The sequence below is a fragment of the Salvelinus alpinus genome, chromosome 33 (assembly GCF_045679555.1).
Source record: "Salvelinus alpinus chromosome 33, SLU_Salpinus.1, whole genome shotgun sequence".
Classification (NCBI taxonomy): Eukaryota; Metazoa; Chordata; class Actinopteri; order Salmoniformes; family Salmonidae; genus Salvelinus; species Salvelinus alpinus.
Window position 1 is genome coordinate 25,505,567 of NC_092118.1, and position 16,148 is coordinate 25,521,714.

The 16,148-nt window shown below is 42.8% G+C and overlaps 1 protein-coding gene across 2 annotated transcripts in view; it reads right to left on the reverse strand.

Moving 5' to 3' along the window:
* The window catches only part of LOC139563347 (transcription initiation factor TFIID subunit 4-like), a 106,681-nt gene that overhangs the window by 31,624 nt on the left and 58,909 nt on the right, over nt 1-16,148 (reverse strand). For both annotated transcript variants that reach the window (XM_071381992.1, XM_071381991.1), the window contains one exon: nt 1,369-1,491. In XM_071381992.1, coding sequence (XP_071238093.1) covers nt 1,369-1,491 — 123 coding nt within the window. The remainder of the gene's footprint in view (nt 1-1,368; nt 1,492-16,148) is intronic.

Below are 16,148 nucleotides of genomic sequence, written 5' to 3' on the forward strand. Positions count from 1 at the left end.
AGAAGTAATGCTTTTATTGAGTTATTTCTGCCTTTTTATACTGGGTGCATTACTGTGCTCTTTCTGCAGCAGATTGCAACTAAGCGAATGATGTGAAGATACAACCCAATAAGCAGGTTATTAAAATGACCAATTGACATTCAGAAATTTTATTCATCATATTCACAGAATCACAGCAGTAATCAGAGAATATCGTGGGGAGGTTGAATAGTTCAACATTTCTTTCTCTGAGAATGTAAAATGTTTCTTCTTACAGAATAACTGTGTGTATGACAATGTATAACCCCGTATTGGAGAAATGTGATAATCGGGCTGTTCTTTAACCATTTTCAACAGGAGACTATTATTTTATAATAACATAATTCCTCTTAATTAACAACAGACAGTTAGTCAGAAGGGAGTAAGTCAACATGCTCTGGTCCTGTCGATGTGGATGTTGGTTCATGTACCACAGATAAATTCCCATCATCTTCCCTGTATTAGCTTACTGAGGTCTCCAATGTGGTGTATTAGATACATGCCCCAAACCAGGCTAATGTATAACAGATTATTTCTGTTAAGGAGGTCTGGTATTAAGAATACAACAATAATACCCCAAAAACAACAACTCCAATCCTTGGATAATTGATAAACAAACTAACAAACCACCATAACTGCTCCCAAACCCCTCTCTTCATAGAAATAGAATCCCTAGAACATTGACTTGAATGGGGATCCCATTCTAGGGATTGTGTTTCTCTGCCTCGCACCATGGTATTGGCTCATGTCTCTAATCTAAAGGGAGACTTCAGAAGGACTCATCTTCATCCACTTTATAGACGAATAAGCATGAGAACAACGTAATGGTTGAGAGGACGGCCTGCACACTGTGTACCAGGCCCACCATAGAACTGTTCCTAAATAATATGAGGACAACACAGAGCCAATCAGAGTACAGGGATAAAGGAGGGTTTTAGTACCTCACATTCATTCCCTCCAACATCTGGTTCTTGACTAATGAATACCAATACTGCAGAGCATGTGGCCATGCAATTCATCAATGTTCAGTAGAAACAGAAGAGAAACAGTCCATGGGGTGTGCAAACCTGTTGTGTGTGAACATACCATTCTGGGCATCTAATAGGTACACCTTAGTACCCCTACTGGTGTTGGTGAGTAATTACAATTGACATGCATCTCAACAGTGTCGCCCTAAAACTTGTTTTTAGGGCGACTGAGCGTATAAAAAAATTTGAACAACGTTTTATTTGTTACTTTTATTTCAGACGTGATTGTGTAGGTATATATTTTGTCCTGCTACAGCAGGTTAAAGAAAACGACAGAAGCTAACTAGCAGTTGGAGACTTTATAGGGGGACTCCGGTCTTACCTCGGTCCCTGACGGCGTGGCCCCTGGCGAGTCCATCTTGCGTTTCTTCCGAGGTCCGATGGCAGCTAGCGCGGTCAGGTTTGCGTCTCGTTGCCTCACCAGGGCAATCTCCTGTTGCTGCATCTGAGGGAGACAAAGCAACAGGCACACGTTAGCTTAGCATTACTAGCTCAGCATGACCTTCAGTTACATGGGTCAACAGATTACATGGGGGTAACGATTCAAAGACAACATTGGTGAGGCATGGGAATGTGCGAAGAAAACCTAGTTAGTAGTTATCGTACTGTACTTGTTGTTTAGATCTAATGGTCTATTGTAAATCTACCCTCTATCATAACCAACTGTAACTATTTGACCAACTCTCAGCTGGTAGTAAAGGCATGACCAAAATAATTTGTCAGCGAAAATGTATTTCTGTCCCATCTGCCAAAGCAGACTAAGGTGTTACATATCATAAATGGATGAACACAATGAACATCATCAGTAGCAGAGGCATGTCTGTGCGCACAGAACAGGTCTTTAGCTGAGAAATTACATGTTAATGTCCATCCCTCCAGTAAATTGCCCATCTCTCTCCCTCCCTCCCCAAACCCAGAGAGAGACAAAATGGCAGCATGTTGTCAGGGATTAGCAGCGTTCATGTCTGTAAGTCTGAGTGGTGCTGCATGGTCACATGCCTCATAGTGATTTTTCAGTTTGTGATGTGTAAAGGCTAAGCAGTGGTGAGGCGCTGCCTGAGGTAATGTCATGTCTGACCTGAGGGCTGAGAGGGAGAAGGGCTGAGGGGAGGGAGGGGAGCGTTGTCTGACCTGAGGGCTGAGAGGGAGAAGGGCTGAGGGGAGGGAGGGGAGCGTTGTCTGACCTGAGGGCTGAGAGGGAGAAGGGCTGAGGAGAGGGAGGGGAGCGTTGTCTGACCTGAGGGCTGAGAGGGAGAAGGGCTGAGGGGAGGGAGGGGAGCGTTGTCTGACCTGAGGGCTGAGAGGGAGAAGGGCTGAGGGGAGGGAGGGGAGCGTTGTCTGACCTGAGGGCTGAGAGGGAGAAGGGCTGAGGAGAGGGAGGGGAGCGTTGTCTAACCTGAGGGCTGAGAGGGAGAAGGGCTGAGGAGAGGGAGGGGAGCGTTGTCTGACCTGAGGGCTGAGAGGGAGAAGGGCTGAGGGGAGGGAGGGGAGCGTTGTCTGACCTGAGGGCTGAGAGGGAGAAGGGCTGAGGGGAGGGAGGGGAGCGTTGCTGGGAGCTGGCCTTTCTGCTGCATGGGGCTGGGGCAGGGCGGACGTGTGAGAGCCTGGGGTCATGGCAGCACAGAGGGCGTCAGCTCCACTCCCCCACACCCACGTGCCTCTCCTATCAACTCCAGTCACAGCCACAGCACAGAGGGGAGAAACGCCTGCCTGCCCAACTGCCTGCCCAGTGGGGGAGAGGCCTGGGTGAAGTGAACAGAGACAATCAATGTGTTCTTTCATGCCTTTCATGTTCTTTTATGTTATCTAAGATCGTGTGTATGTGTATGTGTACAGTATGTGCGTGTTTGTGTACATGCATACGTGTTGTCTGATCAGGGGAAATGTCATGTTGCTTTCAGATGGTGCTCTGTTTCAGCTGTTATGGGCAGCCAAGCTATATGGAGAAGGTGCTTTTTGTATCCTTGTATGCAATACCTTTGAAATGTTAGAATCCTTCTTGATGTAATGTGATTTGTTGATTCAATTTAAGTATTTAAGCTGTGCGTGTGCACGTGTGTATGTGCATGTTGTCTGATCAGGGGAAATGTTGCTTTCAGATGGTGCTCTATAAAAGGTTGCATTGGTTTAGAAAAACCTGATCCAAAATGTGCATGCAGTTGTCTCTGATTTTTAAAAAGCCCCAGGCAAAGCATGCCCTTTAGGGTGTTGCCACTTCACATTTATCAAGGCAAAACCGTTGAAAAATTCAAAGCACACTGACAACATAAACTAGGATAAACTAGGAGACAGGAAAAAATGCAATAATACCCAGACAGAAATCCACCCAAACTTTACTGCTGCTCCTGTGCATTTTCCATCACATTAAAGTATTGTAGCCGTTTTACAGGGCTGTGTGCTGTAAGCAACACGGGGTCCTGAGGAGAGGAGCAGTTCCACCACTGTTCCACCACGGCTCCCAAATACCCATAAACACGTAACCAGATGACAGGTTCAGGAAGTGATTCCAGGGAGTGTTTGGGTGTGAATTAAGGTAGAACTATGCAAATGAGGAAATCCAGTGGAAAGGAAGGAAGCAGCTGGATGATTCTAGCTAGCTATTATGGCTAGAGATTTCCATTACACAGCTTGGGTGCAGATATCAGATGGAACTCTGGTATCAATGTTAACCCTGTCAAGCTTGGTCACATACAGAAAGCTCTGAAGGCTTGACCTCAAAGGATTCTGCTGCCTCCATGGAGAGAGAGGGTGTGTGTGTGTGTGTGTGTGTGTGTGTGTGTGTGTGTGTGTGTGTGTGTGTGTGTGTGTGTGTGTGTGTGTGTGTGTGTGTGTGTGTGTGTGTGTCTTTGTCTGTGTCTGTGTGTGTGTGTGTGTGTGTGTTTTAGGGGTCTGGGTTCTGCTATCTCTCTGATGGCACCAGGATGCCGGGATGCATCTCTACCCTGCCTGGCAGTTGGCACCAGGCATGGGCTCACACAGCCTGCAGCGTTCTACCCTGCCTGCTCTGCCATTCAGATTTATGACTGTATGATAAATGCAGACCTCATTTCACCATCTGCAACCCTCCCTCAACCCCAACACTCCCTCCTCCAGTCTGCATTTCCCCTCACTGGAGACTGAGGCCATAATGATGCTGGGAGAAGAGACTGATTCCAATCTGATCTGAGGCCTGCTGCCATAGTACTTCTATAACTCTACATAAGATGACTGCAAACCTGGGCTGCATCTGAAATGACAAACTATTTTCTATACAGCACAGTGCACTACTTTTGATCAGAGCATTATGAGTCCAGGTCAAAACTAAAGCATGGATGGATTTGACCTTACTGGCACCATATTCCATATATAGTGCACTAAGTTTTCTCTGTATAATGCACTCCAGTTAACCAGGTCAAACGTAGTGCAGTTTATAGGCCTAGGTTGCCCTTTTGGATGCACCCCTGGGTTGGGCCTGTGTACTGTGTATTATTGACTAGTCTAACCTATGGATGAGAAGCCTCAACTAGATTACCACCAAGGTCACTGAAATACTGGAGTCCGCAGCTCAAAACAATAGAATAAAATAACCAATAACCAACAAACATACATTTGCCAGATTCGATCATTGTCTGCGCTTAAGTATTTGGTTCTCCCTAAGTCTCTTAAAAAACAGTTCCTGCAGTCTGCCCGCATGCCCTTTGGAAACAGGGAAGGAGACTTGTAAACTCAAATTATTTACAAAGGTCAGGAGAAGTAGAACATTGCTTAGATGTGATGCAAAAATCCCCAGATAGAATCTCCAATCAATGCGTTTGCCCAATAGTCAGGCTACACTTCCTATAGCTAGAGGTCTGGTTTCAATACACAAACAACAATGTTAACACCTTTAACATCATAACAACATAACTGGAAAAAGTATTCAGTAGATGGATTGAGTGAAGTAAAGAAACAGTCAATATCAGAAGAGTGGATTTGTTTGTTTTTTATAGGCCAATTCTGTCCCATTTGTTGGCTGAGGTTTTCCCATGCTTATTTACTTGGTTGTTCCTTTTTCTGAATTATTTACAGCAGTAAAAAACTCAGTGAGGGCTATGCCCTAAATGCTTCACAAAAAATTCAGCCCTTCAAGCGCAACCCACATAAAAACCCATGCACAGTTCTTTGTCTCCTCACAAGGAAAGAACACGATGTCCAAGTTCTCTACATGATGCAAAAATAGTCTGAAAAAGGGAAAGGCAGACAGCTAGAGAGAGATCGTTCTTCAGACAGACAGCAATCAGATAAACCCCACATACACAAAGGAGTCAGTTCCATAAGCCACGAAGTCCAACCTGACGTTTTCTATCTGTGCAGTTCGCTTGATAACAAAGGCTTCACCCCCTGGCCTGGGGGACTAGCTGCTCGCCTCGCAGCCCCCCAGACGCTTACAGACAGATGTCCTTGGTGGAGCAGAACATAGAGCAGAGAGGAGGCAGGGCAGGCAGGCAGGGCTGACATCACAGACGGCTGTGGGGCTGTGGAGGAGAGGAGCAGGGGGCTCTCTGCCCTCTAAAAGGGCCCAGGATAAAGGCAGAGCAGGGGGCCTCTGCTGATATCTATCCCCAGCCCAGACCTGGTCTGAGGGCCAAGGGGGCACAGCAGGGAAACTCTAAGGGCCACAACAACCCATATAATAAGCTATATACTGTATACTAAGGGTGTGTGTGCACGCATGTGTGTGTGTGTGCGTGCATGGGTACGTGCATTAACTTCCTACTTATGCAGCTACCTAAATCCATGCATTTGATTTCATCCCTTGACACCCGCAAAGCAGACTTTTTTTTGGTAACTATATGAGGCAGTCTGTCTATCCATTATATGAACATCTGTGAGCTTTAAGGCCTTTTCTCATTTAAAATGCCTGGTAGTTAAACCTTTTGTCAATAGGGGGAGCTGTTAGCATTTTTTTTTTTTTTACATTTCCAAATTAAACTGCCTCGTACTCAATTCTTGCTCGTACAATATGCATATTATTATTACTATTGGATAGAAAACAATCTCTAGTTTCTAAAACCGTTTGAATTATGTCTGTGGGTGAACCAGAACTCTTTCTACAGCGAAACTCATGACAGGACATGCGAAGCTCTGAAAAATAGTCTCTGATCTCGGATCAGTTTAAAACTCTGTGTGTGCCCTATGGCTTGACATGAACTGCACCCGCCTTCCCCTGGATGTCAGTAACCAATGAGAAGTGGAATGGTGTCTCTACGTGTTTGTCAGAGTTTATAAAAGGGAATGGAGTGAGATGTCCCTTCTTTTCGACGCTCGCCAGGACGCAAGGGAGGACATCAGAATCGCATGCTCAAAAGCTCTCGTTATTGATCAAAGATATATCCGTCTGTGATTTAATTCGATATAGGTGTTAGAAACATCATAACGAAGTTATTTGAAACCGATTTATATCAGTTTATGCGAGTATATTGCTATTTTTCTGAATTTCCTTAGTATTGCGTTTGAGGATTTGGGCATGTGTGTGCCGTGTAGCTATCGTTAGCTGCTAGTTCCGAAGTTGAGGAGGTCGTTTTACAACAAAGCAACGATTCTTTTGGACAAAGGACACATTGCCCAAGATACTGATGGAAGCTCGTCCAAAAGTAAGAGTTATTTATGATTTTATTCCGTATTTATGTGGAAAAATGTAAACGCAGTTGTCAGCCATTTTTTGCGGCACTAGTCTGGCTGTAACTCACAATGTATGTCTAGTAACGTAAATTTTTAAAATCTAAATCAGCGGTTGCATTAATAACCAATGCATCTTTCATTAGCTGTCCAACCTGTATTTTTTTTGTCAATCTAATCGATAAATAATCGTAAACATAGGTGCCTTTCCAAGATGGCGCCGGCCCGAATGCATGCCATGTTTTGACAGATTACATTGCATAACCACGATTTGTGATGCTAAATATGCACATTTTCGAACAAACTCTATATGCATTGTGTAATATGATGTTACAGGACTGTCATCTGAAGAATTCTGAGAAGGTTAGTGAAAAAATTAATGTATTTTGGTGGCGATAACGTTATCGCCCCTTTTGCCTTGATTTAATGCTGGTGTGATGTTAGCTCATGTGGTATGCTAATATAACGATATATTGTGTTTTCGCTGTAAAACACTTAGAAAATCTGAAATAATGTCTGGATTCACAAGATCTTTGTCTTTCAATTGCTGTAGGCTGTGTATTTTTCAGAAATGTTTTAGGATGAGTATTTTGGTAATTGACGTCGGTGTCTGTAATTATTCCGGCTGCTTCCAACGCTATTTCAGATTGCAGCTGCAATGTAGAACTGTGATTTATACCTGAAAAATGCACATTTTTCTAAAAAAACATATCCTATACCATAAATATGTTATCAGACTGTCATCTTATGAAGTTGTTTCTTGGTTAGTGGCTATATATATCTTTATTTAGTGGAATTAGTGATAGCTACTGATGGAGTAAAAAACTGGTGGAGTAAAAAAAGTGGTGTCTTTTGCTAACGTGGTTAGCTAATAGATTTACATATTGTGTCTTCCCTGTAAAACATTTTAAAAATCAGAAATGATGGCTGGATTCACAAGATCTGTATCTTTCATCTGGTGTCTTGGACTTGTGATTTAATGATATTTAGATGCTTGTATTTACTTGTGACGCTATGCTAGGCTATGCTAGTCAGCTTTTTTACTGTGGGGGGTGCTACCGGATCCGGGATGAGTACCAAGTAAAAGTTAAGCAAGGGGAGTCTAAGCTGAATCACCAATCAGATCTCCAACCTCATCTCAACTCAGTAGACATCCAATATGACTGGGCCAATCTGCTGTGTTTCCCCATGTTTCAGCCCTGACCTACTGATGTGGGGGCTGTGTTTGGTAGAGCTACAGTATAGCTGTGGTACACAGGTGACAGTGTCTGTGATTTATTTAGAATTTAAGGTACATTTAAACAGCATGGTTACCACAGCATTCTGCAGCAATACGCCATCCCATCTGATTTGTGCTTAGTGGGACTATCATTTGTTTTTCAACAGGACAATAACCCAACACACCTCCAGGCTGGGTAAGGGCTATTTGACCAAGAAGGAGAGTGATGGAGTGCTGCATCAGATGACCTGGCCTCCACAATCACCTGAACTCAACCCAATTGAGATGGTTTGGGATGAGTTGGACCGCAGAGTGAAGGAAAAGCAGCCAACAAGTGCTCAGCATATGTGGAAACTCCTTCAAGACTGTTGGAAAAGCATTCCAGGTGAAGCTGGTTGAGAGAATGCCAAGAGTGTGCAAAGCTGTCATCAAGGGAAAGGGTGGCTACTTTGAAAAATCTAAAATATGTTTTGATTTGTTTAACACTTTTTTGGTTATTACATGATTCCATATGTGTTATGTCATAGTTTTGATGTCTTTACTATATTCTACAATGTAGAAAATAACAAAAAATCTAGAAAAACCCTTGAATGCGTAGGTGTCCAAACTTTTGACTGGTACTGTATATTCTTCAAAAATCTTTGTGCCTTCAGAAAGTATTCATACCCCTTGACTTATTCCACATTTTGTTTTGTTACAGCCTGAATTCAAAATTGATTAAATAGATGTTTTTTTCTCACCCATCTACACACAATACCCCATAATGACAAAGTGAAAACATGCTTTTAGAATTTTTTTGCTAATATTGACAATGAAATACAGAAATATCTCACTCATATACAGTAATTATTCACACCCCTTTGCTATGACACTCCAAATTGAGCTGAGGTTCATCCGATTTTCTTTGATGTGTCGCTACAACTTGACTGGAGTCCATCTGTGGCCATTTCAATTGTTTGGACATGATTTAGAAAGAAACACACCTGTCTATATAAGGTCCGACAGTTGACAGTGCATGTCAGAGCTGAAACTATACCATGAAGTCCAAGAAACTGTCTGTAGATCTCTGAGATAGAATTGTGATGAGGCATATATCTTGGGAAGAAATATGGAACTACCCAGACTTTGCCTAGAGCTGTCCCTCTGACCAAACTGAGCAACCGGGCAAGAAGGACCAGGCAAGAAGGACCTCATGGAGTTGACCAAGAACCCAGTTCCATGACAGAGATGGGAGAACCTGCCAGAAGGACAGTCTCTACAGCACTTCACCATTCTGGGCTTTATGGGAGAGATGGAAGCCACTCCTGAGAAAAAGGAACATGACAGCACGCCTGGAGTTTGCAAAAAGGCATGTGAAAGGCAAAAGATTCTGTGATCAGATGAGACAAAAATTGAACTCTTTGGCCTGAATGCAAAAAGTTACTTTTGGAGAAAACCAGGCACAGCTCATCACCCGTCGAACGCCATCCTTACCGTGAAGCATGGTGGTGGCAGCATCATGCTATGGGGATGCCTTTCAGTGGCAGGGACTGGGAGACTGGTAAGGATAGAGGGAACAATGAATGGAGCCAAATACAGGTAAATCCTTGATGAGAACCTGCTTCAGAGTGCAAACAACCTTAGACTGGGGAGAAGATTTACATTCAAACAGGAAAATGACCCCAAGCATACAGCCAAAGCAACGCTGGAATGGCTCCAGAACAAGAATGTGAAAGTCCTTCAGTGTTCCAGCCAAAACCCAGACTTGAATCCCATTGAAAATATGTGGAAAGACTTGAAGATTGCTGTTCACCACCACCCCCCATCTAACTTAACAGAGCTTGAGAAAATCTTAAAGGAAGAATGGGAGAAAATCTCAAAATTCAGATGTGAAAAGCTGACATACCCAAGACAACTCAAAGCTGTATTCGCCTCCGAAGGCGCTTCTACAAAGTATTGGCTCAGGGGTGTGAATACTTACGTAAATTAGATATTTCTGTATTTCTTTTTCAATAAATTTGCTAAATGTTTCTAAAAACATGTTTTTGCTTTGTCTTTATAGGGTACTGTGTGTAGATGGGTGAGAGAGAAACAATTTATGTATTCCATTTTGAATTCAGGCTGTAACACAACAAACTGTGGAATAAGTCAAGGGGTATGAATACTTTCTGAAGGCACTGTATATAATTTATTAAAAAGTCCAAAAATGGATGTAGCAATCTCAGATCGCCCCTTTAACTGAACTGGATTTGGAAACAAATTATCCCAAATAAATACAGGAAATAAAATTGTCTGACACGTAGGACAGCGTCTTTCAATTTTGTTTTTACAATTGTTTTATGCACCATAATATGTATTTATTCTGAGTAAACACACATACTGTAGGTAGGTATGAGTCACTGCATTAATGAATGATTATACATAGACATGCTTATCACAATGAATACATGAATGTGTAGTGATTAATACCACATTGAGGAATTTCAGTCAAGGTTTTTCTTCACCATAAAATAGAGAGATGAAGAAAGCATCTGTTTGCTGTCATATACATTATACAGTGGGGAGAACAAGTATTTGATACACTGCCGATTTTGCAGGTTTTCCTACTTACAAAGCATGTAGAAGTCTGTAATTTTTATTATAGGTACACTTCAACTGTGAGAGACGGAATCTAAAACAAAAATCCAGAAAATCACATTGTATGATTTTTAAGTAATTCATTTGCATTTTATTGCATGACATAAGTATTTGATCACCTACCAACCAGTAAGAATTCCGGCTCTCACAGACCTGTTAGTTTTTCTTTAAGAAGCCCTCCTGTTCTCCACTCATTACCTGTATTAACTGCACCTGTTTGAACTCGTTACCTGTATAAAAGACACCTGTCCACACACTCAATCAAACAAACTCCAACCTCTCCACAATGGCCAAGACCAGAGAGCTGTGTAAGGACATCAGGGATACAATTGTAGACCTGCACAAGGCTGGGCTGAGCTACAGGACAATAGGCAAGCAGCTTGGTGAGAAGGCAACAACTGTTGGCGCAATTATTAGAAAATGGAAGAAGTGCAAGATGACGGTCAATCACCCTCGGTCTGGGTCTCCGTGCAAGATCTCACCTCGTGGGGCATCAATGATCATGAGGAAGGTGAGGGATCAGCCCAGAACTACACGGCAGGACCTGGTCAATGACCTGAAGAGAGCTGGGACCACAGTCTCAACGAAAACCATTAGTAACACACTACGCCGTCATAGATTAAAATCATGCAGCGCACGCAAGGTCCCCCTGCTCAAGCCAGCGCATGTCCAGGCCCGTCTGAAGTTTGCCAATGACCATCTGGATGATCCAGAGGAGGAATGGGAGAAGGTCATGTGGTCTGATGAGACAAAAATAGAGCTTTTTGGTCTAAACTCCACTTGCTGTGTTTGGAGGAAGAAGAAGGATGAGTACAACCCCAAGAACACCATCCCAACCGTGAAGCATGGAGGTGGAAACATCATTCTTTGGGGATGCTTTTCTGCAAAGGGGACAGGACGACTGCACCGTATTGAGGGAAGGATGGATGGGGCCATGTATCGCGAGATCTTGGCCAACAACCTCCTTCCCTCAGTAAGAGCATTTAAGATGGGTTGTGGCTGGGTCTTCCAGCATGACAACGACCCGAAACACACAGCCAGGGCAACTAAGGAGTGGCTCCGTAAGAAGCATCTCAAGGTCCTGGAGTGGCCTAGCCAGTCTCCAGACCTGAACCCAATAGAAAATCTTTGGAGGGAGCTGAAAGTCCGTACTGCCCAGCGACAGCCCTGAAACCTGAAGGATCTGGAGAAGGTCTGTATGGAGGAGTGGGCCAAAATCCCTGCTGCAGTGTGTGCAAACCTGGTCAAGAACTACAGGAAACGTATGATCTCTGTAATTGCAAACAAAGGTTTCTGTACCAAATATTAAGTTCTGCTTTTCTGATGTATCAAATACTTATGTCATGCAATAAAATGCAAATTAATTACTTAAAAATCATACAATGTGATTTTCTGGATTTTTGTTTTAGATTCCGTCTCTCACAGTTGAAGTAGGAAAAGTAAGCTTTGTAAGTAGGAAAACCTGCAAAATCGGCAGTGTATCAAATACTTGTTCCCCCCACTGTACATATACATTACCTATGGAAATGAACCCTAGTTATAGTCTCAGCATGTTCTATTTCCTCCTGAGCTGGATGGATACGTCAGAACTATTTCCAGAGCCAACAACCAATTATTCAGCACCATGAGCCCTCCCCGGAGCTAAGGTCATCATGTGAGGGCCACTATCATGACCCTACGGTTCGTATTTATTTGCAACTTATTTTCAGAAATTAAACCGTGTATAAAGACTGTGTATATAAAATTGATTGTGTATAAAACACACTCCAAAACCCATCCATAGAGCTAGTATTATCATTCTGTAGAATAACATTTGTAGAATATTTTTTAAAGAATACGTTTTTAAACAGAGGAACCCAGAAATCACCGATAAGCATATTCAAGCAGCAGCATTATAAGGAAGCGCCAGGAAAGCGGTGATCATTAAAAATAATGCTTATCTAAGGGAAAATGTCCAACTTGAAATGTTCTTCTTTCACATTGTCTCCCTTTACATGCGACCGTGCTTGGGCTAGCAGTCTTCTCCCTCTCTCTTTCCCCTCTCTTTCTGAAGAGTTAGATTCGGTGCTCATCACCTTTCTATTAATCACGTATCATTTGCATCTAGGAAAAGATGTGAACTCAGATATTCAAGAGGACGAGGACGATCGCAATGATTTATTCATTTCTAAATCAAAAAAGTGGAAGGTAGATGAGAAGAGAGAGAATCTTCACAGGGAATCAGGGAGAGAGAGAAAGCAGGCATGCAGTGGAGGGGAGAGGAGACTGCAGGGCACTGAGGCTGGGCTCCTCTTTCACACTAGCCTCCAGGCACGTGGTGTGCAAGTCCTGCTAATTACCAAGGTGAATCATGCTGCCGCTCTCTAATTAGCCAACATGACAATCTAATGGAAACATGCAGGCAGAGCTGGCACACTTAGAGAATCAACTCACAAAGAAAGACCCCTCTCTTTTACACTACCCTCCTCTTCCGTCCCCTGGGAATTTCTATACAAATTACATTTCTCAAATAAAAAGGGGGCAGGCTGGTTGAGCTATTGTTCTCCAGTACAGGTACAGTTTAGAAAGGAAAGAGGTTAAGAGAATATGAGTTGGTCTGGCTGGTCAGGATTTAGCTCTTGTTCTCTCCTCTGTGTGTGTGGTGTTTGTTCCCTAATTGAAACGTGTCCTCAATCCTGCCTCCTCTCCTCTCCCTGTTATCCCGGGAACGGAGGGAGGCTGGCTGGCACCCCGCCACGAGCATAGCTCAGCGTACCCAATTCCCCTGTCGCAGGAGTCCCAAGGAGTGCTACAGCGCACAAAGAAAAAGTGGTCCTACAGGCTTCTTTTGCAAGAGAAGACGAGCCGCAATCTCCCTCTGAGGCAAATCTCTTTTTTTGTTTGTTTTCCTTCTCATTACAGGACTTTGTAATATTCCAAAACACATAGGAACACCAAAGGTATTTTTAAAAGCCTGGTGATTTTTTTCTTTATAATATGTCTCGAGGAGAAAAAAAAGGGAAAAAAACAGAGAAGTTGAAACTCCAGACAACAAAGCAACAAATAAAACAAAAAATAGTGCTAGTGTGGACTATTTAGTAGGCTGTGCATATTGAGGAGTTAATCAAAAGAGATCTTCATTCTGAAATAATTAAATGAACAATTAAATAGCCCCGCTTTGATCTTTCAAACAACACTGATGAAACACTTCAACAATGGGAAATATTTGAGAAGACGTGTGGATATCTGATATTTGCATGTATCTACATACACATTTGTAATAACCACTAAGAGGTTAGAGATACTTAACCTCACTGTTTTTCCTGTAGTAGAACACAATCTTCCATGTACAGAGACTCTCAAAGAGCATATTTTAAAAGCCAAACGTAAAAGTTCAATGAAAGGGAGAGATTTACTGCCATGTTTTGGTCCTTACAGTATATAACCAAATGTCAACGCTTTGTTAACTAGCCCAAACTGGCTTCATAATCATAGTGATTATTCTGACAGGCTTTAGCCCTGAGCATACCTAACAGCGAGCACTCTACAATGGGTACGATGACGGGTTCTGTGGGGCCAAACGATGAGAGGCCGTGAACCACAGATACAACAGACACAAAAGTAGTAATAAATGCATGGCACTGTAACCTTGTCCTCTGACACCTCTGACAATAGAGGAGAAATAGCACTGCATGACGGGGCCTGTTGCACAAGCGCCTTTACAGGCTAAATGTGACCTGGTCATCTGTGGGGGATGCTGGGGAAATCATGTCTTAGAGCCAATGATGTCTTGGAGCACATTGGTTACATCCACAGGTTATAATTAAAATAAGTTGGCTAAATCTACAATATCTCTTGATGGAGGTGGGAAGAGAAAAATGTTGACCAGTGTTTCTATGTCATGTTGATGCTACTGACTACAAGTCAATCCAGTAATACACTATGTGGATGTATGTAGATGTTTATGCATCTGGCTAGGACATACTGTACATATAACGCCTCTTGCTTTTAATTGGTGCCATACAAGGTTGAGAGTTGAGCGTGGGCAGAATTCATTGCTGCGTGGTTCAAGACATTTCATGATCAATCCTGGTGTGCAAACGAGGCAAGAAAAAACTCCCTCTGAACGCCCGAGGAGGAAAAATATTTGAGGAAAATTATTCTAACAAAAAGCTGAGCGATTCCCATTGGACAGCTCTCAGTTTCACACGGGTCTGGAATCACTCTGTGGTAAAGTGGAGCAACGCGGCAAGGACACAGATCCGACTGGCTGGATGAGAAGAGAGAGGAAGGGAAGACAGGGGCTCCCACATCTCACCACCCGCACCCCAACACCCCCTCAGCCCCCCTCTGGCCTGCTGATATGGGGATGTCATTCAGAGCAACCAAGAGCTGTCTTAACAACAGTCTCACTGACAGTCCTTATCGTCAAAGACACAAAATGTATAGTGATATGCCTCTAAATAAACTGGCTATGTTCAATTCTTGTGGAGGATCACCTTTATGTAAAACAGTCTTGGATAGCAGCTGGGCGTGCAGGCTTTCATTCCAGCCCTGCAGTAACACACCTGCTTAGCTAATCATGTCCAGACTGAAGACCATGATTAGTTGATTATTTAAATCAGGTGTGTTTGAGGAAGGAACAAAAGACAGGCTTCTGTGTCCAACTGTCCATCCCCTGATATTCCTCTGCATCAACATGTCACCTGATGATGCCAAAGTTCACCTCTTTCAATTCCTATTTTGCCAGGAAGTTTATCATAGGTGTATCAAGCTATGATAAGTCTGTAACCCATTTTACAACTATTTCAATGATCTAAATGTTTATTTTTGTGGGAAACCTGAAGCAAAAAGCTTGCACTCAGCCTTGGCATTGCATGTGGTGTATAAAATATAATTGGGCTTTTCCAATAACACATTTACCATTAATTATTTATGGTTTTCAACAAATTAGATTCTAAAGCCATGGCCCGAAACATCAATGACCCGCATTTCTTAGCTGGTTTGATCGAGAATGAAATTAGGAGGATAAGAGCCATCATCAAAATAAAAGCCTCTCCTTACAAAGGCAACAAATTCTAGGGAAACCATTTATCCCAATCAGCTGACAGACGTTTGACCGACTCCTCCCAACCAATCATAGGCTAAAGAGCTGAGCGACCTCTCAGTTGTGTTCTCAAAGCCAGAACCATCCCACTGGGAACAAACTGGTTGAATCAACGTTGTTTCAATGTTATTTGTCAATGTATTGTGACGTGGAATAAGTCATCAACTCTTATTTTGAGGGTAAAATTTCAACCACAGGGGTATGTTACCATGGTAACCAAATTGCAACATAGACAAACCTTGTATAAAATATGTTGAATTTGTACCTTTAAAACTACGTCAGATCTTCAACGTTATATCCACTATCAGACAAAAAACTATAGGCTGGGCAGCACCTCCTACTGGAGAATTGATCTATCTACAGGTACCCTTTGGTCTCCCTTCCAGGGTTTTAACCGAGCCCAGATCAATTTTGACATTTGTCACTGACTATTACCAATGTGATATCGTGAGAACGGTTGTTGAGAGATCTCCACTTAAAAACTAAATAGATTCACTGTTGCTATTGAAGTCATTCCAAAGGGCAGGTTTAACAGAGCAAAATA